This window comes from Salmo salar, chromosome 20 (assembly GCF_965601325.2).
Source record: "Salmo salar chromosome 20, fSalSal1, whole genome shotgun sequence".
Lineage (NCBI taxonomy): Eukaryota > Metazoa > Chordata > Actinopteri > Salmoniformes > Salmonidae > Salmo > Salmo salar.
This window is the reverse complement of record NC_138310.1, coordinates 9,304,428-9,327,500: the sequence shown is the minus strand read 5'-3', so window position 1 is coordinate 9,327,500 and position 23,073 is coordinate 9,304,428. Positions and strand designations below refer to the sequence as shown.

Genomic DNA, 23,073 nt, shown 5'->3' with positions numbered 1-23,073 from the left:
GAACATCTGCAAGCTGAACCCCCCCATCCCCTCCATCTCTCTCTCTCTCTCCACCACTCTCATCCCCCCTTCCTTCCCTCCCTGCATGTGAGCTGGGGCCATTGTGAGGCTCGGTGGTGTTGGGTTCTGTTTGGTGAGTCATGCCAACTCTCCCCGGGGGCCCCTGAAAGACAAGGCTGTTATTGCTCCAGGGACCGCAGGCCTCAGCAACTCTTCCTCCAAACAAATTTGCCGTAACTTTATCTGCAATTGAGCCTTGAATTGGGAGCAAATAAAGCAGGCTTTGTGAGGCCCAGGAAGGGTGAGAAGGGCAGGAGACGGGGGTTGTTTGGAAGACAGGAGAAATGATACCAGGGCCTTTTATTCGGGGCGAAGTAGGACTCTTATCTGTGGGAGAGCCCAGACAAGGAAGTTACTTCTGCTAGAAACTGGAGCACCTATCACCTGGTTTGCGTTGAGATAAAAATTCACCCTGCTGAAATAAAAAAAATTGAAAAACCTATGGCACTGGCACACACACACACACACACACACACACACACACACACACACACACACACACACACACACACACACACACACACACACACACACACACACACACACACACACACACACAGAGAGAGAGGCACACACACACGACACACACAAACACACACCTCTCCAGCTCCTTTGACTCCACTTGAGAAAGCTTGCTAACTTTTAACTGCAGGATTTGGTTTTTGCCACAGAGCAATGGACAGCTTGGAATGGATAAACTATAACATTTTTACTACCTCTCTGATTGGAAAAATGAGGGAAAGTGAAATACAATGGCAGGTTGAGCTAGAGGACACTGTGGAGTCTGGGGTGTGATTGTCAAAGACAGAAGCACATCTGAAGATAACTATCTCTATTTTATTCTCATTCATGGACACCGTTACAGGACAGGACCATTTGTGGGTGTCTTTAGGTGTCTGTGTTTAATTTTCTATTACATATTGTGTGTAGTACCTGGTCATATCTGGTTCAATGTTTTAGATGTCATGTCCAACTGCTCCTTATCAAACGCGAAACAGCTCTAGTTAATTGTCTCACCAGCAGGGGGCAATCTAGCACCACAGAATGGGACTGTCCTGTCCAGCGAAGTAAGACAGGCTTCCAGTCAAAACATGACTTGTTCTATTTGCTGTCTGGCAGCGGCCGGCTAGTATCTGGATGGATGTCCATGTAATAAAGATAAAGTGAACTTAACTCTGAAATTCAAAACTCCAGTCGACTTCTGGAGAGAGGAGTAAGACTAGTACACGCTCAATGTACGCCAAAGCACTTCCTATCCAAGCCGTAAAGCCGAGCACCAGAGTAGTGTTTAGTAAACCACATAATGCCAAAACCATAAAGCCCCAAATCCTCTACCTTCATCAAAGTTTAGTAGATGAATGAAACACTCATCTGTTCCAGATCGGATTGTGTTCCTAAGTCTGTGCTGTGTTTGCTTTTGATAAGGGAATGCTTCATAAAGTTAGGGATATTATTCATTCTAATTGGAAGTTAAATGATTGTATATCTACTACATGTTAACAAAATAATCATTTCGAGTTTAACATGATTATCTGTTGTTTTTGCTGTTTATTAGTTTGTAGAAATAACCAAATGTTTTTTGTTGTTGTTGTTGTTTTCATGTCACATAATATGCCATAAAACGTTTGCCTGGTATAAATTAATGCACGTGTACTATTTTCCATTTTAGATCATTAGAATATCTATATTCTCGTATATGAAAAAATTCAACGGAGGAACCTAGAAGTATTTTTCAAATTATTTCACTAAAGTATATTTTTCTTTCTGTATTTTGTATTCAGTAAAGATTTTACTGGCTGGTTTGCTGTGATTTGGAAACAAACTGCACGTCTATTAAGTGGCCTGAGCTCAGCACAGTTGTGTGAGTTGAATACGTCTATGTTCACTTTTAATGCTTCTTATTCTGTTTCCATTTTGACATTCTTTGGCATATGAAAATGTGTTTATTTTATTTTAATCTACACAACATCCTCTGTTAGCATAAATCCTAATAAGTTAATAACATTTTGAGGCCGTTTGCCAGAAGAAGAACAGTGAATCGCTCTTGTTTCAGTGTGCGACAAATAGGAAATGATCATTTGCATTGTATTCTCCTTCTATCTAATACTCCCAGGACTAAATTAGAGGGAGTTTGTGTAATGCAAACATGCATGTGTACGCACGCATGTGCACCCACGCGCACACACAAATACAGTCTCGCACCACAAGAGTTTCGATGAGTTCTCAGAATCAGGAGGATAATGTAACAGAAGTTGATGCAGGGATGGAGCAAAGCCGTGTCTCCAAGTCTAGCACTGCCGCTCCGTAAAACCAGCCTGTGAGCTGTGTGTGGGGAGCTCTGAAAATTACTGGGTGCACACACACACGCACACGCACACACACGCACACACACACACACACACACAAAGCAAAGCACATACTGTATATAGCCACATGTCTCAAGATTCAGCTTTTTCCCTCCCCCTCTCTACCTTTTTATCTCAATGTTTTTTCCTCTTTCTCCAGTCAGAGACCTCCACGGCTGACACTCTCTCCCTCCTCCCCAGGCAGAAAGCCTCTCGGTGGGGTAGCAATGTGGGGGATGTGGTCTCCTGGTCCTGGGGAAAGGTCCCGGCGCTGCGGGCTCCTCTCCCCAGCCGAGGGGCTGTGAGACGGGGCAGGCTTGGCCTCTGATGGGTCGGGGTGTCGGGTTCTTCCAGCTGTCAGTCACAGCCTAGCCCAGAGCTAGAATAACCAAATGGGGAGGGATGAGGTGGGCGACAGGTTAAATAACCCCAGGCGCAGGGAAACGAGACGGACAGACACACCACACACCAGCCAGACACTGCAGAGGAGGAGGGAGGTGCAGTCCTCCCATAAACACTTCAATATATCATGCCTTCGTATGAGAACGCTAATGTATAATAGACAGGGAACAACTAGGTTGGTTTAGATGTATTTATACACTCTACGTGTGAAGTTATATTTAGGTATAGAACATTAATAGGCATAAGAGAACTGAATTGCATTTGTTTGGAGAAATAGCTTTTTCCTATTTTGCTCAAAAACACAGTGTTCAGGATGATATGGTTTCGCTGCTTCAGTGTTAAAAGACCCTGTGAATCTTTATTTCTTCTGCATGGTCACTGCGGTGGAACTGTGCAGTACAGTAACAGTAGATTAGGGAGAGCGGTTCCGTTTGTGTTCTGACATTAGACTGGAGTGGGAGTGCTAGAGAAAGAACACTAGATAATGCTGAGCCCACACCCAGCCAGTATTGTGGCAGCTCGCCGATGGATATGGAAGTAGGAGGACAGGTACTGGAGGTTGCTAAGCACTCCTGAATTATTGAAGAGTGTTCCTCCAATTCCCTAAACAGACCTTTATTAAAGAAAGAGAAAGAGATGGAAATAGGCTGGCCACCATGGTAGTACTGCACTGTGGACGGGCCCTTAAGAAGGAGATATTTGGCTCTGAGCAATATGCTAATGTCCTGGCCAATTCATTTGTAATGTTTTATTTATGTCTTTGTTTTGTTTGTGTACACAAACATCTCAACTGGTTAAATGTGTATGAGTGCATGATTTGTGGTTGTGTGTGTGGGGGGGGGGGGGGGGGGGGGGGTCTTGTCAACTTTTTAGTTGTTTAAGAGGGAGCTTTATGTGGCTTTTGTAATTTTGTTATAGCTTAGTGGTGGTAAGTTACACATGAATTTTAGATGTGTGTGTGTGTTTGTGTGTGTGTGTGTGTGTGTCTGCGCGCATGTTTGCGTTGGGTTCCGAGGCCATAAGGGATAGGCCAATGATCCGCGGAGATGGAGAGGGAGTCCAGCACAGTACAACCTGACCCAATGCACTAGTGCCCAACCCCTGTACTAGAGATGTGTTAGGGCAGGGCTTCGTAGAGGGAGGCCGGGCGAGGACACAGACGTGCAAATGTCCTTGTAGGTCAACAGGAGGGAAGATGTTGAAGCTTTTATTCCTTTAGCCTGTAAATACGGAAGGAGAGAGAAGGTGAGGACTCACACGTACCCCACGTATCCACCTACACATCAGCTGCTCCACGAGAGGCTGCAAGGAACTGAAAGAGCGTTAGTAAACTCCAGCACTTTCCCGCTGATTATGAGATATACATTGATTGAAATGCATTGTATTATTTCATTCAGCCGAACGTATAGCGTTGTCATGTATATATCATAATTGACTGTACAAGGTGAGACGGCCCGATGTATCGGCTGTTTCCTGTTTCAAACCTACTTTTCATTGTCACTGAAAGTTTACCATTAAGGCAGTAGCAATCTATTGTGAATGCATTTGCAACAGATGCAATTCATTTCAAAGCGTAGTCCTCCCATCACAATTTCAAGTCATTTTCTATTGACTTGAAATAATGAATGAACATTTTGCGTCCTTGAGTTTGATTAATGTGCATTGTCGGAAAATATATGAATATGTATCAAATATTTTCACCTGGATTGTATTTTTGTTTTACATTGCTATTATGTATTTTCTCCATTGATCATTTCCAACAAAAAATAGATATGTCGGAGGATGTTTTTAATGTTTTGTGAAATGATGAGAAATAATTGAACAGTTTTTATCTATTCTTTCACAAAAAATAAAAAAATAAATATCAGTCAACACACGCTAAAACAATTTGACATGAGTCATTTTGTGTTTGTGAATTATGTCTCCTCAAGCATTTCATTTTCACAGGATCATGATAATTTATGTTCGGGTTGCAAAAGACTCTGTCCTAAACAGAATACAGGTTTTGGGGCACTCAGTTCTGGAATTATGCTTTTTATTTGTTAGGATGAGAGATGGGGGATAGAGAGGCACAGGACAGATGACTATGGAGGTGGAATAGGGGTATTTGGAGCTGGGGGTGACAGGGTTATGGGCATCACGGGGTGGGTGGGGTTGGGGTGACAGGGTTAGGGGCTCATGGTGTGGCAGGTCAGGTGCTGGGTTGAGGGTCGGAGGGTTAAGGTCATGTTGACTAGTTGTGCTTGAAACAGAGAGTGACCTCAGGCCTGTGGATGACGGATGATTGGCGTGGAGAGGGAGTGTTGTGACGGTCGATACTTATCCTCCTCATCCTCCGATGAAGGTGGAGGGTGGCCCTGTTGGCCTCGTAGGCCCTGTCCCAGCTCTGGGTTCAGGGGTCCTGTTTTGTCACAACAGCCGTCCATTTAAGGCTTTCTTCTATTTGATTATCATACGTATATTATCAAATGTATGGGTCTGTGTGTTATGTTTATGCGTATGTGCGATATGCGAATGTGTGTTTGCAGTTTGAGGTCAATGCAGGTCTCTGCTACATTAAGTCCCAAGTGTTTCTCTATTTCTCTTTCTCTCTCTCTCTCTCTCTCTCTCTCTTTCTCTCTCACTCTCTCACTCTTTTGCTCTCTGCAGCTCTTTGTTCTCGTGGTGTGGAACTTTGAACTCTACATGATTCCTCTGGCTCTGCTGCTGCCGCTGGCCTGGAACTATATCCTTGTCGCTTCGGGGAAGGACACCAGGCAAGACGTGGTGAGTGTTTCTGTTATGTATCCCTACGCCGTCCTGCCCGTTTAATTGTCTCGTTCTAGGTCATATGGCGCTTACATCTCACACACATTTCTGTCAATCATCTCTTTTATCTCATTTCAATATGGATTTTATCCTAAATATACTGTCATATTTACTGTAGAAAACACATACAAAAAATGTATGTAGTGAAAAAATATATAATGTGTATGTGCTAAGACACCATTATTGTAAATATATATTTGTAAAAAAATGTAATTAAATAAAAACTTTACAAACTCCAGTAAACATAAAGGTAACAGAAGTGGACTAGGGAGTGGACACATTGTGTTGGCATCTTCTCTCTAGATATAGGAATGAAAAGAATCGCAAAGTTAATGCAAACAAGAAACAGACACTGAGGGAAAATTCTTTCCATTATGCTTATAAATGAGAAATGCCAATTGCCTTGAACTTTCGAGAATCGCTCTCAAATTCTTCCTCTGCATAGGAAGAAATAATAGCTTGTCACCTTGAGCAACGCTACGCCACTTACCTGGTATTATATGTATCTAATTGTATTTTATTTTTTTATCTCCTATTCCAATTAAACAGTGTCAAAGCAATGTCACGGAGAAGTGGCCATGTTTTAATCATTGCCGAGGTGTAGTTGGAGAGTCGTGTGACGCAGAAACTGGACCGGAATTGTGGTGCGAGCGTGAACAATGATTCATTTTAATAAGTGCATTTCCAGACTACCTTCCAGAATGCACAATAAAGAGACCACATGTTGTCCTCTCTTAACGTATATGACTTCATTTTTCACGAGGTCGCAGTTCAGCAGATTGTTCAGGGTATGGAACGGATAGCTGTTAAACCAATGAAAACGACAGGTGAAACGAATTTGAATAACTAATTGTCCTTTTTGAAACAGGATGTGATGAATGTAGCTGTGAATGTACTAGTTTTAGTATTACCTGAATGTTAGAAATTACTTGGACGTTATTTGATGTTTTTCACACCAACACTCATGGCAGATGGACAGGGATGAGCAGGCTTCAGGCATAGATGTGCTTAGCCAGTGCAGACATTATTGTAGCTGGGTCACAATTAATAGCAAGAAATACATGTATTTTACAACGGAAGTTAAACTGAGTGTAAAACCCACGTACACTCATAGCAGTGCACACATGCAGCTTTGTCGCTTTTGTGCCTTAGTGCCTCACTCCTGTTTCAATGCTCTGTATAGACAGTCTTTCCCTGTAGATGGCGACATTGCTTGACAAAAATCTCTAGACACCAAAAAATTGGATTTCGTTATTTATTTACCTCCATATGATCTATGAATAATGATGTTATTTTCCCAGGCACGTTTTAATTGAATTAAAGCAATAAAGATTGCATACCTATTCACTTCACATACAAATAACTCTCTATGCAGAAGAGCCCCCCCCCCCCCCCACTGTCTCGAGGACTCCCAGAATTGGCTTCTACATTAAAACCAGTTAACACTGTAATGAGTGGTATTTATTTGATAGAAAAATAACGTCCCTCTTCTTGTGAAGACCGTATATTATTCATCACACATCAACGTCAATTTACACTTCTCTTGTTCTGAACAGTATTATGGTTGATGAGTACAAGACCAGGAATTGTAACTGACTAAGTGACCTGACCAGGAACGACCCTGGGCTCAGAGTTTTCCCTGGTCAGATCGCATGTTAAGGAACATCTCCCAGCCTTATGACAACTGTGAGATCTGAGCCCTTGCCAAAACCAGGTCAGCTGGGGTTGTCTGTCTGTCTGACTGTCTGGCTGTCTGTGCATGCGTGCCTGCGTGCCTGCAGAACCAGGTTGGTGTGGTTCACTATTAGTGACCTGTGCTTCCAATGAGAGAGGAGGGTTCAGAAAGAGCTGCCATTATGTTATTACTCCCCCCTACTCTTTTCTCTGCCTCCATTGTTCTACAGTTTTACAATTGTAACCACAACAGATGAGGTATCGGGGGGGGGGGGGTTCCGCTCCCTGCCACAGTAAACAAACACACGGGTATGCTTCCCATTAACTAAAGCCGCTGACTGAGCCCCATTCCCATGATGAGCCACAGCACTGCACTCCACTCACACACAGTCCCTAAAACATGGGAAGTTAGTTCATTATCAACTCCTGGGACGGAATCTCTCTCACTGTGTACATTCTATATGGGGAATGCATGGACAGGAAAATGGGGGTAATTGTTTTAGATTAGCACCTTTCACTTACATCCGAGATCATTGGGCTGAAGGAACATGCCGTATAGCTGGCACAAAAGATGTCCTCTGTAGAAAATCACCACTCTCTTCGGCGTGTGATATCAGTGCCTGAGGATAGGTGAAAGTGATTGTGATGAGGCAGCCCACTCCTTCTATGCCTCCATCTCTCCTTTCCTCTCTTTGTCAGTGTCTGAGCACTGCTGTGCAGGATGGTTGAGGAGCTGTGACATGTTATAAGGGCCATTCTCTAGGAGTGTATCATCCTGCTTCTCCCACCTGGGCTCGGCTGCCATCTTCACATTGGCAGACAGACACACAGACAGACAGGCAGGCAGGCAGTAATTTCACCTTGCAGTAATATGAGCCCTCTGCTGCAGAGTCACACACACAGCAGTCGCAACCGTTCAGACAGCACTATAGCACTAGGAGAAAGACAGTTTTGTAAGGGATGTGATTGTGTATATGATATGAAAAGGATTGTTCCCCATGTTACACACACACACACACACACACACACACACACACACACATACACACACACACACACACACACACACACACACACACACACACACACACACACACACACACACACACGCGCGTCAAGCTCTCTCTCTTTCACGTGCACACACACACATGCAAACACACACATACACACACACACACACACACACACACACACACACACACACACACACACACACACACACACACACACACACACACACACACACACACACACACACACACACACACACACACACACAGAGAGAGAGACACTGATGTATCCCCAAAGGCATGTCCCTGTTTGTTTTAAAGCAGTGTTTCCCATTTTGTCACTGGTGTCAGGGGGGAAGTGGTTTAGAGAGAGAAAGAAAGTTGTGGCCTCCTCGTTCACTCGCCTGGAAAAGAAAAGAACAACCCGGCCACTAATTGCTTTAAAGAACATGTCAAATTAAACCATTGTTCTTCACCAAGGGTCAGCATCCGGAAGGCTGTGGTTTTCCAAAAACCTGGGATGAGGGTAATGTTGGAGGAATCTCTCTTGAACTCAACTCACTTTGACTAAAAAGAGACAGATGGGGGGGGAACTCAGTTGATTACAAACTCCCTAATGAAATAAAAGGAGTTCCATGTGATGGGTTCAATGTGAGTATCCCTCTCGTATTCTATACCATAACTACAGCCCTGTCCATAATGGGTAAACGGACACACTGTATTTCTACACCCTGTCATTTTCACCTCGGGGTCACTGGTGCTCTGGTTACTCTACACAGCCTGGTTCAAGCATTCATGACACTAAACTGAATAAGGCACGGTGATGCCGAAACGTTGGTGTTTTATTTACACCCAATAAATTACTGGGAGGTTTTATATATATATATATATATATATATATATATATATATTATATATGGAGTGTGCAACTCTCTTCGTTTCTATTACTCTCTTCCTATACAACATATATCACACTGGTTCTTCTCATGCAGGCCTTACCTTGACCAGTAGACGTGCTGAACAGAAACGATGACCTTGGACCAGCTATTAAAGACCTGGTGCAGCAACAGTGTGACTGACCTCAGCTCTTACCTTGCCTTTTTCTGACCTCGGACCTCTAACCCCTGTTATCTTGCCTGTCAGCTGTGGCACCATCAGATGACCCGTGTGTCACCATCTCTAAGGTGGTGTGTGCCTTGTTATGGATAAAAGATGTTATTAACATGCCAGACACTGCTGGGCTATGTGAGCCATGACAGGACAGAGGGAGAGAATATGGTGCTGCTGCTGGTCAGAGTGGTGGAGACAGGGTGTTTTTAAGTGTTACGTGTTAAGACATCATTACAGGTGCAGACAGACTGACCAGTGCCATAGCATAAAAGAGCTGTTCATCTTGCATACTGGCATACTCTGCGTTTCAGTATAGACCCCTACTGTTTGGAGGTGGTACTGCACCCTCTGGGTAGACTAGTGTCTGGAGACAAAGATAGGATGACAGCGCCAACAATACCACCACCTCCATCAGCACCTATCACCTCTCCTAGTCACCCATTTTCCACCACCACCCCGTTTGTTTTGAAACCTGGAACCGTTTGTTAGGTTCCGTCTCTGAGTTGTTGCCGGGTTGGGTTGCCGGGTGGCTGGGCTCAGTCAAGCGGGGTACAGCTCAGCTGGAATGGAAAAGCTGGAGGCCTGTAGGGCCGTCCCTGGAAGACCGACCGGCACTGCTGAGCCACTGGCCCGGAAAACTCTTTACCAGATGTTGTGGAGGTGTTAATTATAGCACATGCTGTCATGGTGCAGAAATACGCCGGTGATGTCTCTCTCTCTCTCTCTCTCTCTCTCTCTCTCTCTCTCTCTCTCTCTCTCTCTCTCTCTCTCTCCTCTCTCTCTCTCTCTCGCTCTCTCTCGCTGTCTTTCTCTCTCTTTCGCTCTCTCTCGCTGTCTTTCTCTCTCTCTCTCTCTCTCTCTCTCTCTCTCTGTCTTTCTCTCTCTCTCTCTCTCTCTCTCTCTCTCTCTCTCGCTCTCTCTCGCTGTATTTCTCTCTCTCTCTCTCTCTCTCTCTCTCTCTCTCTCTCTCTCTCGCTGTCTTTCTCTCTCTCTCTCTCTCTCTCTCTCTCTCTCTCTCTCTCTCTCTCTCTCTCTCGCTGTCTTTCTCTCTCTCTCTCTCTCTCTCTCTCTCTCTCTCTTTCTCTCTCTCTCTGTTTCTCACTGTCCTTCGCTCTTTCTCCCCTCAGATTTCAGATTCAGATAGGCTCTTTCTTTCTCTCTCAATTCAATTCAATTTAAGGGCTTTATTGGCATGAGAAACATGTTTACATTGCCAAAGCAAGTGAAGTAGATAATAAATAATAAAACATTTACTGTAAACATTACACTTACAAAAGTCTCTCTCTCTCTCGCTGTCTCTCGCTGTGCTTCTCTCTTCCTCCCCTCTCAGATTTCAGATTCAGAAAGGCTTTATTAGCATGAATGACAAGGCCACTGTTGCTAAAGTGAAGTGACATAATGAAATCAACAATAAGAGTAAACATTTATAATAGTAATGGTGATAAGAGAAATAAAAAAAAACTCTGTATATATACACATAAATATTACAACATATTGAATAAATGAATAAAAATAGTAATAATGTGATAATCTAAAAACGTTTTTGCTTTGATAAGTAAACAAAAAAAATAAGAATATATATATTGGTACAATGAGATCATGCAGTGTATGTGTGTAACAACATTGAATAGGTACAATGAGGTACAATGGGAACGTCTATGGAGTGTAGGTGAGCATGTGTAACAGTTTAGCTTCCATCCCTCTCCTCGCCCCAACCTGGGCTTGAATCAGGGACCCTCTGCACACATCAACCACCGACACCCCACGAAGCATCGTTACCCATCGCGCCACAAAAGCCGCGGCCCTTGCAGAGCAAGGGGAACAACTACTTGAGGTCTCAGATCGAGTGACGTCACCTGATTGAAACGCTATTAGCGCTAATTAGCGAGACATTTCACATCGGTTACACATGCATGCAGGAGTCGGTAGTGTGTGTGTGTGTGTTTGTGCATGCGCGCGTGTGTGCACATATACGCAAGCACACACACACCCTGGTTTTGTATGGGTGCTTTTGCATATGGGAGTGCGTGGATAAGTGTATGGGTGTATAACGTTTTTTGATGAAATGTATATTTAGAGTGCGTACATGAGCATGTACAGAAATGAAATGAATTTGAAAAAAATCCACAAGGAAACAAAACAAAAAGAGAACAAAATACATTGAAACAAAGCAAAAACACTGACAACTGTAAAGTCGATCCCATCTCTCTCTGGTTGTGGTACAGGTTGACACATTTAGCTGCCTGCTTTGCTGGCTGCTGGTCTTCCCTAAGTAGAATAGGGAGTTTATGTACATCAGGGATCTGTCTAAAGTTATTTCAAAAAATCTGGCTAGTATGTTTCCCTTATGTTGTCGTAAGGAACACAGGAAGTGTGTCTCGGTTTCTACCGCCTGTAAATCACAATACCTACATAACATAGTCGCTGATAACTTGGCAGCCAAGATTTAAGGTGTATTTTCTCCCCCTCCATCTCTCTCTTTCTCTCAATTCAATTGAATTGTGCTTTATTGGCATGGGAAACAAATGTTTACATTGCCAAAGCAAGTGAAATAAACAATAAAGAAAAGTGAGAAGAAACTTAAAACATCAACAACAAAAATATACAGTAAACATTGTAAAGGTTTCAAAAGGATGAATATGCTTCAAATGTATAGTATCAGCTATGTACAGGGTTTTTAACTTCTTGCAAATAGTTGTAGTGCGATTAGTAGGGGAAGACAAGTAAACAGATAAATCTGGGTTGAATTTACAATGTTGTTTGTGCTCCACTGGTCGCCCTGTTTTCTTGGCAGTGGGTCACAAATCTTGCTGCTGTGATTGCAAATTGCGGTATTTCGGCTAACAGATCTGGGAGTTTATCAATGCTTGATTTGTTTTCAAGTTCTTTGCGGGTCTGTGTGATCTGTGGGAAATATGTGTCTCTCATATGGTTATACCTTTGGCAGGAAGTGAGGAAGTGCAGCTCAGTTTCCAGCTCATTTTGCGGGCAGTCGATGGGTGGAAGCCGGCTGGATGTTTAATTTTTTTTACAGAAGGCTTCTCCTCACCAAGCTTTTCGTACAAGTTTTGGGAAATCTGAAAATAATATTTGAGTTCCGGAAAATCATTGGCAATAGGGAGAAGTGTCAGGAACTGGTACCCGCATATGGCGGCCTCTCTCAATAGCACGGCTATGCTCACTGAGTCTGTACACTCTGAGAAAAAGGGTTCCAAAAGGGTTATTTGGCTGTCCCCATAGGAGAACCCTTTTCGGTTCCAGGGAGAACCCTTTTTGGTTCCAGGTAGCACTCTTTTGGGTTCCGTGTAGAACACTCTGTGGAAAGGGTTCTACGTGGAACTCAAAAGGGATCTACCTGGAGCCAAAAAGTGTTCTTCAAAGGGTTCTCGTATGGGGACATCTGAAGGACCCTTTTAGGTTCTAGATAGACCATTTTTTCCCGAGTGTACATATTCAAGGATTATCTTAATTTTGGTTCTGTCATAGTGATTGGAAAGAATCAACTAAAAAACTGACCAAACTAGAATGCTATTTGGCCCTAAACAGAGAATACACAGTAGCACAATACCCAGTGTGAAATAGTTCTCTTTTTGTTTTCTCATCATTTGGTTGGGTCTAATTTATCGCTCTCTCGCTCTCATATTGTTTCAAAAGACTAGGCCTCCCATACGACCCTGGGCCTTTTCTCCACCAATTTCTACTCTCTCTGCCTTTATTGGTGTTTGCCAGGATAGAGCCTGCAGCTTCTCTCTCTCTCTCTCTCTCTCTCTCTCTCTCTCTCTCTCTCTCTCTCTCTCTCTCTCTCTCTCTCTCTCTCTCTCTCTCTCTCTCGCCCCTTCTACTTGAATTTACTAATTGTTGTCTTTCTTCTCACATTAAGTCGATAGCGAATGCACAGTATATCCATTTGACCATCAGTGTCTTGTTAGTTAGAATTAGACAGCAATCCATTTCTGTTAGCTTGTACCATGAAAGGATAGGTTGGGATATAATCAATTTAAATGAGCAACAAGCCTTGGAAGAAGTCAATGGGATGTCATGTGTCCCCATGAGGATTTGAGTTGACAGAAAGAGAGGAGAATGAACTATATTCTGATAAGGAGGAGCAGGAGGAGAAAGAGAGAGAGCCTGGCCCAGTGTGCCTTCACTCAAACCAAAGGAACACCTCCGCAGTGGCCCTGCCCCAAAAACAGAGAGATAGACAAAAGGAGAGAGAGAGGGAGGCTGCGGTGCCTGGCAGGCGCTCCTCAGTGCAGCGGAAGACATGGCAGTCGGTGACAGGTGACAAAATCAAAAGGTCATGTCACTTTTAACTGGAAGCGTTTGTGCCCCGCTGATTTCCCCCGTGCCGCCCCTGCTCCTCTTCGCTGGCAGGCAGGCAGACGGGGTTGGGAGTGGGGCGAGAACGCCGCGCCAGTCTCCCAGCCTCCCCCTCTTTATCCCTGTGAACCTCTGTACCCGTCGCTGCTAACAATGTCAGCTCTCCGTGTTCTGCCGCAGTCCTTGTTGTTGTTCTGTTGCTGCTCTCTCTGACTGTTCTGGCTGTGTGTGTGTGTGTGTGTGTGTGTGTGTGTGTGTGTGTGTGTGTGTGTGTGTGTGTGTGTGTGCGTGTCTGTGTGTGCGTCGACAGTGTGTGGGTGTCGACAGTGTGTGGGTGTTCAGACACTAGCCCAGAGCTTCCTCTACCCTGTGACTCCTACTTTCCCCAGCCAGGCACATGCCTCTCTCTACCACACACACACCAGCCCTGTTTCTGATACAAACTAAGGTCTATCCCAGTTTGGTTCTGTTTGAGCAAAACTCAGAGGTTGGTTTTCTTTGCGTTGGTCCGACTGACTCAATGCTGACATGTGTCAAATGTGTTCATCAATAAGATAACACTATGTGTATCTCTCTGGAATGTAGTGATGATTATGATTGGCACTTTGACTGGTCTGTGTGATCATGAAAACAGGCAGGCCCCGTCAACCCCAGTCCCAGAGCGCCCCAGCCAGCCTCACCCCTCTCTGCCCCCTGCTGGGTGAGCCAGGTCTGGGTCAGCGCAGACGGAAGGCCCCCCCTGTGAGGGCCAGGGCTCTGACAGCTTGTGAAGGGCCCGTATGGGTCAGACAAGCTCTGCCTGCCCACAGTCCTTATCAGCCTTCTTCCAGCCCTCCCCTCTCCTCGCCCCTCTCCTCTAGAGCCAAAGCACGCACACACACACACCACACACACACACACACACACACACACACACACACACACACACACACACACACACACACACACACACACACACACACACACACACACACACACACACACACCACACACAGACAGCATACCAAGCAGGGCCTGGAGGGGACTGGAGCAGGCCCCGGCAGCTGGAGAGGTTAAAACCCTCTCACGTATCAAAGAGGAAGATGAGGAGGAGAAGGAGAGGGGGAAGAGAAGAGAGAGAAAAAAAGGAGAGTATATCTTCATGTTCGGCGGGATGTCTGCCTTGGCGTCAATTCCCCTAGCGGCTGTCATTCGGAAGGTTAGGAGGAAGACAGCAGAGATAGTGGTGGTAGGAGGGTGGTGGGGTTGGGGGATGGGGGGGGGGGGGCGTTCGCTTGGCAGGGCGGACGTCACCGAGCTGGGATGAAGAGGATGCCAGCGGTAGCTCAGGGGGTCGAATGGTGATGTCTATCTTGTCTGGTGTGTATGTGTGTGTTTATCCTTGTGTGCGTGCACGTGTGTGTGCTTGTGTATGTGTGTGTTCAGGTTCATCGACCCATCCAAGGCCTGAGTGGTATTCCAGAATTCACACATCCACTGTAGTTTTCCTATTCTCTCTCCTCCCACAGCCGGCAGGCCTACTTCAAGTGTCCTGTACTTGCCTACTGTACATCAATATCTCTGTCTGCTCCCTGTTCCCTGCTCCTTTAGGGCACACAGATGTTAGGATCTCCGGCCTACTGGGGCTTAATGACCAAACAAGAGGAAATGGCTTGCCATGGCACTGACCCTATAGGCTGGTTTTAAACAAGCCAGACTCACATAAACACTGCAGGACACTTGCCCTCCAGGACATGTGTTCACGAGCACTGCTCCATACTAAATGGTCTATACTTTATTTATACGTTTCACCAGTGGCGGTCGGTGCCGTTTAAGATGAGGGAGGACAATTATTTTTTCATGAGCATTGTCTTATTTTTATTACAGCATATTGGATGACTGTCATTCATATTCCGTTCACCCAGTTCAATGTAGCAACAATAGGTTTAGGTTACTACATGATACTAAAATGTTCCCTATACCCATCATGAGGTTGCTACAACCATAGCCTATAAACGAAAGTTTGCAACGTAGGTGCACACAGGTCAGTGGCACATTCAATACCACATTCAATACCATTCAATACCAATGTACACTCTTGCCTGCATCCAGCTGAACTAGGATGTAAACATTAGCCCAACAGTTGCAAACAAGAGTTTCTATTGGACAAATTCAGGCATGTTTATCCCCGTTTCTTTCTGTATGCTTTTGTTTAAGACATTTTTTCAACAGAATCAGAGGAATGAATACACAGTTATTTTCATAGCCACATACAAACAGCTCGTTGTATTCCTTTTCACATCTACGCGTTGTCCTCTTCTCACCTTTTCCCTTCACTTGTGGACTGGGACCAGGCGGAAAAAAAACTTTCCAAGCCAAACCTTCATATCATAACCGCTACACACAGCGTACATCATTGTCACCATATTGGCTAATGCAGTACAGTGTACAGTCAGAAAGCAGTTTAGCAGTTACAATGGTGGACTCAGGAGGCTATAAATTAGTAAAACCAAAAGCATACCTTGACTTGGAAGAGTTCCAGTGTTGGATAGTCATAGCCAGCTAGCTAACATAGCATCCCTCTGTTTGAGCCGGGTGGTTGAGTAGGCTAAACTAGCTAGCTGAATTTGCTAGCTAAGTCTGTGAAATTGAGAGGGAAAAAAATATAGGAAAAATATAGCTAGCTCTCTCTCTATCTCTCTCTCTCTCTCTCTCTCTCTCTCTCTCTCTCTGTGTGTCACTCTCTCGCTCTCTCTTGCTCCTTCATTTTTCAATAAATTAATGTGTTCAAAATTGTTCAACTTTTGTCTTTCTCTATGAGTCTACTACTCACCACATTTTGTGCACTGCAGTGCTAGCTAGCTGTACGTATGCTTTCAGTACTAGATTCATTCTCTGATCCTTTGATTAGGTGGACAACATGCTCAGCTCTGATAGGTTGGATGTCCTCAGGAAGTTGTCATAAGTACTGTGTAAGTCTATGGAAGGGAGTGAGTACCATGAGCCTCCTAGGTTTTGTATTGAAGTCAATGTACCCAGAGGAGGAGAGAGTCTAGCTGTCCTCCGGCAACACAATAGTGCTACCCTACAGAGTGCTGTTGAGGCTACTGTAGACCATTGCAAAATAGTGTATTTTAATCAATTATTTAGTGACGTGAATATATTTTGTATAGTTTTATCTAAAAATAATAACTTTTTAAATGTTTCACTATTTTTATTTTTATTAAATTCACTGAGGAGGATGGTCCTCCCCTTCCTCCTCCGAGGAGCCTCCACTGCATTTCACCTAGCTGTGTATTTTACATATTTCACATGTGCAGGATCTTTGTATATATTCATGTACGCTCTGTAATCTGTGCGTATAACCTGTACCGTTCAGAAGATTTGAATGCTTTGAATATGTTAATTTCCCCTCTGGTAAAGTGTTGGATTGAAGCGCGTCGTGGGCTGTGTGAACGTTACACGATCCTGTCGACATTGAGTCTTTGAAGCATCGGTTTGTAATGATAGTAATTCAAACGATGCGATAAGGGGATAAACAGCTGAATGGTACAATATACCCAAACAGTGTTCATCATAACAGAACAGGGGAAATTGTTGAATTCATCAGCACCGCGCTGGTAATTGATGTCTTCCGGAGACGCAGCGTTTAGTTGTGGCAATCTTCAGGGCAGATGAGATGACATGTCTTTCCTTTTATTTATTTATATTACTACGCACTCGCGTAGCGGTGAACAAGGCTGTTCTCTTTACCCCAGGCAAGAGGGGAGAAGAGAACGTGGGGGGGGGGGGGGGGGGGGGGGGGGGGTGACGGTATCCTTGTCTCTGTCGGTAATGCCTATCTTCAGCTGATATTCTCTCTGTTTTAGATAACATGGGGGCCGACAGTATGTTACTGTGCTGTATCCTGTAGTAAAAAGGCTGTGTTTGGAGAAACCCATGATCCATTTTGAGCGCTTCCTTTGTGATTGTTGATTCTAAAACGGTGCCCAGGTCTTTATTGTACACAGAGTTTTAGATGCGGGACACTTGCTCATTAGCTCGGTAACATTTGATTGCTGTGGTCACCAATGGATTCCAGTGAACAGGCAGGAGTAGAACAAGTTAGACAGCCATACTAAGCTGTAGATAGATACATACCCACACACAACGTCATGACTTCTATTTACTCTCTCCACACTCAGCACAACTGGGTTGAACCTCTCTTTGTTTCTGCGGGAAGCTGTATTTACATAAGGAGCTTATGTCAGCCGCACTTTTTATTATTCCAATAAAACAAAGGGACAAAAGCTATTGTTCTGGGAAGTAATGATTTTTGGATTTCTCCAACTTGTTTGCGGGCGGGGGTAGGGTAGGGGGTATGGGATAATGGGAGGAGATAAATGCAGCCCCTTGGCAGCTTACGGGTTTATGATGCGCCTGTTTGTTTATGGTAATGCCGCTGCGTCTGACCCTGTAGCTTTGATGTGTGATTGACGGGGAGGAGGCAAGAGAGGAGGAATAACGATCTGTGCTGTCCTACCACTGCTCCTGAGGCAGGCAGGCAGGCAGCAAGTATACACCCGTGATACCACTGACTCTGTCTGTTTCTCCATCCGTCTGTCCATCCATCTGTTTGTCCGTTCGTCTGTCCGTCCGATTATCTACAGATCTCCTCTTTCCCAGGGGACACTAAGTTCAATCACTTATCTGAGTCAACCTGTTTTCTGTTGACTGCTCCATCCTTCATTGTTGTGTAATTCAACTTTGAACGCCTGTTTTTTTTCCACTTTCCTCCTTGCCTATAGCTAATGGCAAGAGGTTGATTCAAAACCTAGTTTATGTGCTTATGTAGGCCTCCTAGGTGATTTAAAAGGACATTTGAGCAGTTGAAGAAGACACTTAACTTATGTATGGTTAATAATGATGTCTTTATGCCTTTTATTTGAAAGGTCAAAACAATAACTTTTCCACAACTCCTTAACCTATTTTCTTCAGCATCCCCACATACATACATACATAGAAATATTTATATTTTCATTTTTACTTTCTCTCTCTCTCTCTCTGCCAGTCTCTCTCTCTTTCTTTATCTGTTCTCCCTTGTGTGTGTGTGTGGGGTGGGGGGGTTAGTGGGTGGAGCCTGCTGAAATGGCTGTTGTTCCATCAGATAGATACACTTCTCTGTCACTGGGCTTCCTCTGCTGGAGGCCATCCTCTACTCTCCTCTTCTCTACCCTCTGTTGTCATAGGAGAGGTAGGGGAATGGGTAGAGGTCAGAGGTGGGCTCAGATTGGCCTGGAAGACTAAAGGACTACGATCAGCCCTGTATTGACTTGTGTTAACATCAGCCGTGTGTACAGTATACTGTACATAGTGCAATTTGTGGTAATGAGAATACCTGTCTGCCCCACTTATGTATTTTTAATCTCTCTCTTCTTCTCTTGTTCCTGTGGCAACCGCCATGCAGCAAGCGATGGAGGACTTGCTGGAGGACGAGGATGAGGACTATGACAAAGATGACAAGGTAATTATCTCTCTCTCTCTCTGTATGCTGTCAAGGGACAGGAAGTCTCTGGGGTGCCAGCGTTCCACACACAGGAAATGCAAACACATAGATGCAATGTGTACACTCCATTTCAATACACTCCAAAATGTAGATGCACACGTTCAAATGTGCACGCATACACGCACGCACACACACACATCCAAACTTTGAACATTGATCGTTGTCTTCCTGTAATGGGTCCAGACACATTCTCTGCCTGTTGTAACCTCCTCATGCATAGCATCATGGTTGTCAGTATTAGTGATTTGCTCTGCTTCGCTCTTTTAAAACGTCCTCTTCTCTTCTTTATGTAGCTATCTACTGTATTTGGAATGCTGATGTGCAGTGTTGCCCGTTGCGCCTCCGAGATGGGATGACACATAAAGCACCGACTTAAGGAGCTTCAGGAACTATTTAGGAGCCTTATCTTCTCATTGACTTAGTAATAAAACAGAATATGTGCTCAGCAGCTATCAGGTAACAACAGGTGGCTGCTTTAGTGGGTTAGCTCGCTCGTTTACACAGTGGCAGCTTGTAGCCATACTAGCCTGTAGCTTCCTGATCCCTTCTAGTCCTAGTCAGGGAGAGACGCAGTGTTAGGCTTCAACGTTACGGAACCTGACATTTGATACTAGCAGCCGACCGCAGGGTTTTCATAGCACTAAAAGACAACAGAGTAGAATCCTATTGAATAGTCCTAAACCAAATCTGAAGTAATCGTTCCCCAGGTTCTGTTTTGTTTCAGGAGGATATTTGTGTGCTATAGAGTTTTTCCTGGTTCTTCCTATGATGTAAATGGCAGTACGTGACATGGTGTGGTTTGTCTGCACACTTGGGACTGATGTTGTTTCGTGGTTATTGTTCGTTTTTTTTCACTAGTGATATTTGCCCAACACCAAGACCAATTAGAATATCATCTGATTTAGCATCTCTGGGCACTACTTTCGACAAAATCTCTTCAGTCTGTCCTTTTTATTCGACTTGTATGAGCCTTTGACTAAGCAATTTGTTATCTGAAATGAAATAGCCTGAAGACTCTCTTCATTTAGAGTGGAGTTATTTTAGGCTGACCTCTTTCCAGCACTTTGAAATATCCAAAGTGCCACAAGTGCCTGTGTGAGATCACAGGGTTAGAAAAGCTGATATTATGTGCAGTCAGTCCACATGCGTCTCGGCATTTTCATTCCCCCCCTCCTCCAGCGACTCTGAGGGAAAAGTTCCACGGCTGCAAGGTTCCAAGGCTAGGACGTACGGGGCGGCGATTGAAGATATGCGTTAAGCAACCTTGAACCTTTTTTCACCTCTCTATCTCTCTACTTTTCTTTTTCTGCATTTCCTCCCTTCCCTCAGAAAAAAAACAGGCGTTTGAAAAGATGCAGATTATAGAAAAAAAATACATTTCAACTTTCATATTGAAATGAGGGAGCTGCAGCTCGCGGCGTCTGTCAGATTGAGTCCTGAGCTGATTATTCCACATAAGAGGGCCCTGCTCTTTCTGCTCACAGGGCTGGGGCGCCGGATAGCAAGGCGACCACAAAGGCTACAATTGACCAACTCTGGCTTCATACATTTTGATCTATCGCTCCCCTCAACTGTTAGCATTCCATTTGAGCTGTAGGGAAGTTGAAAGGGGGGTGTTTTTCTTCTTTATTTCACCAATATCTCTCTCCTCAAACCACCCTAGCCCTCTCCCTCACTCTTTCCCTCCCTCCCTCCATTCCTGCCCCCTGTTCTCTTTCATTCTTACACCCTCTTTTTCCCCCCTTATTCCCTGCTTAAGTGCACAACAAATGGAGTTTTGAGGCTGAACAAATTTGTCATTTCCATTCTCACTCTCAGGTATTGAAATGACCTGACGCTCTCATTACCTCTCCTCTTTGCTAAAATTGTATAATATTAAGGTCAGGTCAGAGGAGGCCTTTTTCACGGCACAAAGGTAGAAAAAAAGATTAATAAATGTGCCAAGGCCTCATTTTAATTGAACCTGAAGCATATGTTGCAAGTATGTGCAATCCGTTCCAGATGTTTGAGCGCTGGCCGTGTGTGCTGCTCTTCCCTGTGCACCACAAGGCAGCTATTAGCTGGATAACCTTTGCTCCGGGGGCTAAATGGGGTATTACATGGCAAAAAAGTGGAGCACCTGTTTTTTATTGGGGAGAGGACCCCTTGCAGGCTTTGCCGAGGCCGCCACATGTGTATCCACTTAACAGATTGTTGGGCAATCGTGAAAAGTGTCTTTCTTCTTAGCCAACGCTGATATTAGTCACTTACTCTCAATGAAAGTCCAAAGTCCAGGCTAATTGATGGGGACGGCTCAGTTGTTAAACCCAAGCGGGCACCTGAAGGGGAAAAGAAGAATGGAGCTTAACTCTGTGCTGCTTCTCCCTCCTCTTCCTCCTCCTCCTCTTCTCTCTCTGGTGGTGTGTGTGTGTGCGTGTGCGTATATGTGTGTGATTGCGCTTGTGTGAGCGTGCTGCATGCCTGCCTGTGAACTGTCCATGTGGGATGAGAACATGATATCAATGCAGAAGACAGTTTCATAGAGCGTTATAGTACCTGTTGAGATAGTCCAGGTTAATGGCAGTGTGTGTGTGCAAATGGCAGGGCTTAAAGATGTTCAAGATGTGTTTCCTGCGAACCCTTCCACAGCCAGTAAATTCATGGCAATGACTGGACACACATGTGCATGCACACACGCACACACGCACACACGCACACACACACACACACACCACACTAGATATACCAAGGTCTCAATGTCATCAATGTCAACACCTGCACTACAGCTGAAGAGCTAAACACACACTAACTAAGTAACCATATTCTAATGAGGGTGTCATTACCTTGGCTGGTACTGGTTCTCACCCCTCCCTCCCTCCACGTCTCTCTGGGCTCCTGCCTGTTGCCTGTCTGTCATCCTCCAGACAGGCCCTCGCTACAGGGGATCCAGCAGGCGATGGTTCTGCCACCACACTCCGTCGACACACACACACCGCCGTCTGCTCACTCATCCCTGAGAGACAATGAGAGAGAGGGAGTGAGAGGGAGTGAGAGAGAGTGAGAGGGAGTGAGAGAGTGAGAGAGACCTGTATGATTAACAGACAGCGACAGACAGATACACTCACACACCTTCCCCCTGGGGAAAGGGTTCTACATGGAACCCAATAGGGTTTTACCTGGAACCAAAATGGGTTCTTCAAAGGGTTCTCCTATGGGGACAGCCGGAGAACCCTTTTAGGTTCTAGATAGCACCTCTTTTTCTAAGAGTGTACATGTCAGGCTGGTGACAGGAAAGAGCCGTGGATTTTGAGCATTTGAAAATGTGCTGAGGACGTGGAAATGTGCCTTCGTCGGCGCTCCCCCTCCAAAACATAACTATGGCACAGCACTGGGCTCGAGCCAGAGAGCAACTTATCCGCCGCCATTGTTGCAACCCCTATTACTAGTCTGTTCAACCTCTCGTTCGTATCGTCTGAGATTCCTAAAGATTGGAAAGCGGCCGCGGTCATCCCCCTCTTCAAAGGGGGAGACACTCTTGACCCAAACTGTTACAGACCTATATCCATCCTGCCCTGCCTTTCTAAAGTCTTCGAAAGCCAATTGAACAAACAGATCACTGATCATTTCGAATCCCACCATACCTTCTTCACTATGCAATCTGGTTTCCGAGCTGGTCACGGATGCGCCTCAGCCACGCTCAAGGTCCTAAACGATATCAAAACTGCCATTGATAAAAGACAGTACTGTGCAGCTGTCTTCATCGACCTGGCCAAGGCTTTCGACTCTGTCAATCACCGTATTCTTATCGGCAGACTCAACAGCCTTGGTTTCTTTATTGACT

General features: G+C 44.8%; 1 protein-coding gene across 4 annotated transcripts in view; it reads left to right on the top strand.

Moving 5' to 3' along the window:
* The window catches only part of LOC106580145 (multiple C2 and transmembrane domain-containing protein 1-like), a 225,241-nt gene that overhangs the window by 174,286 nt on the left and 27,882 nt on the right, over positions 1-23,073 (top strand). For all 4 annotated transcript variants that reach the window (XM_014160872.3, XM_045704317.2, XM_014160868.3 and 1 more), the window contains 2 exons: positions 5,457-5,573; positions 19,155-19,211. In XM_014160872.3, the coding sequence (XP_014016347.2) occupies positions 5,457-5,573; positions 19,155-19,211 (174 nt within the window). The remainder of the gene's footprint in view (positions 1-5,456; positions 5,574-19,154; positions 19,212-23,073) is intronic.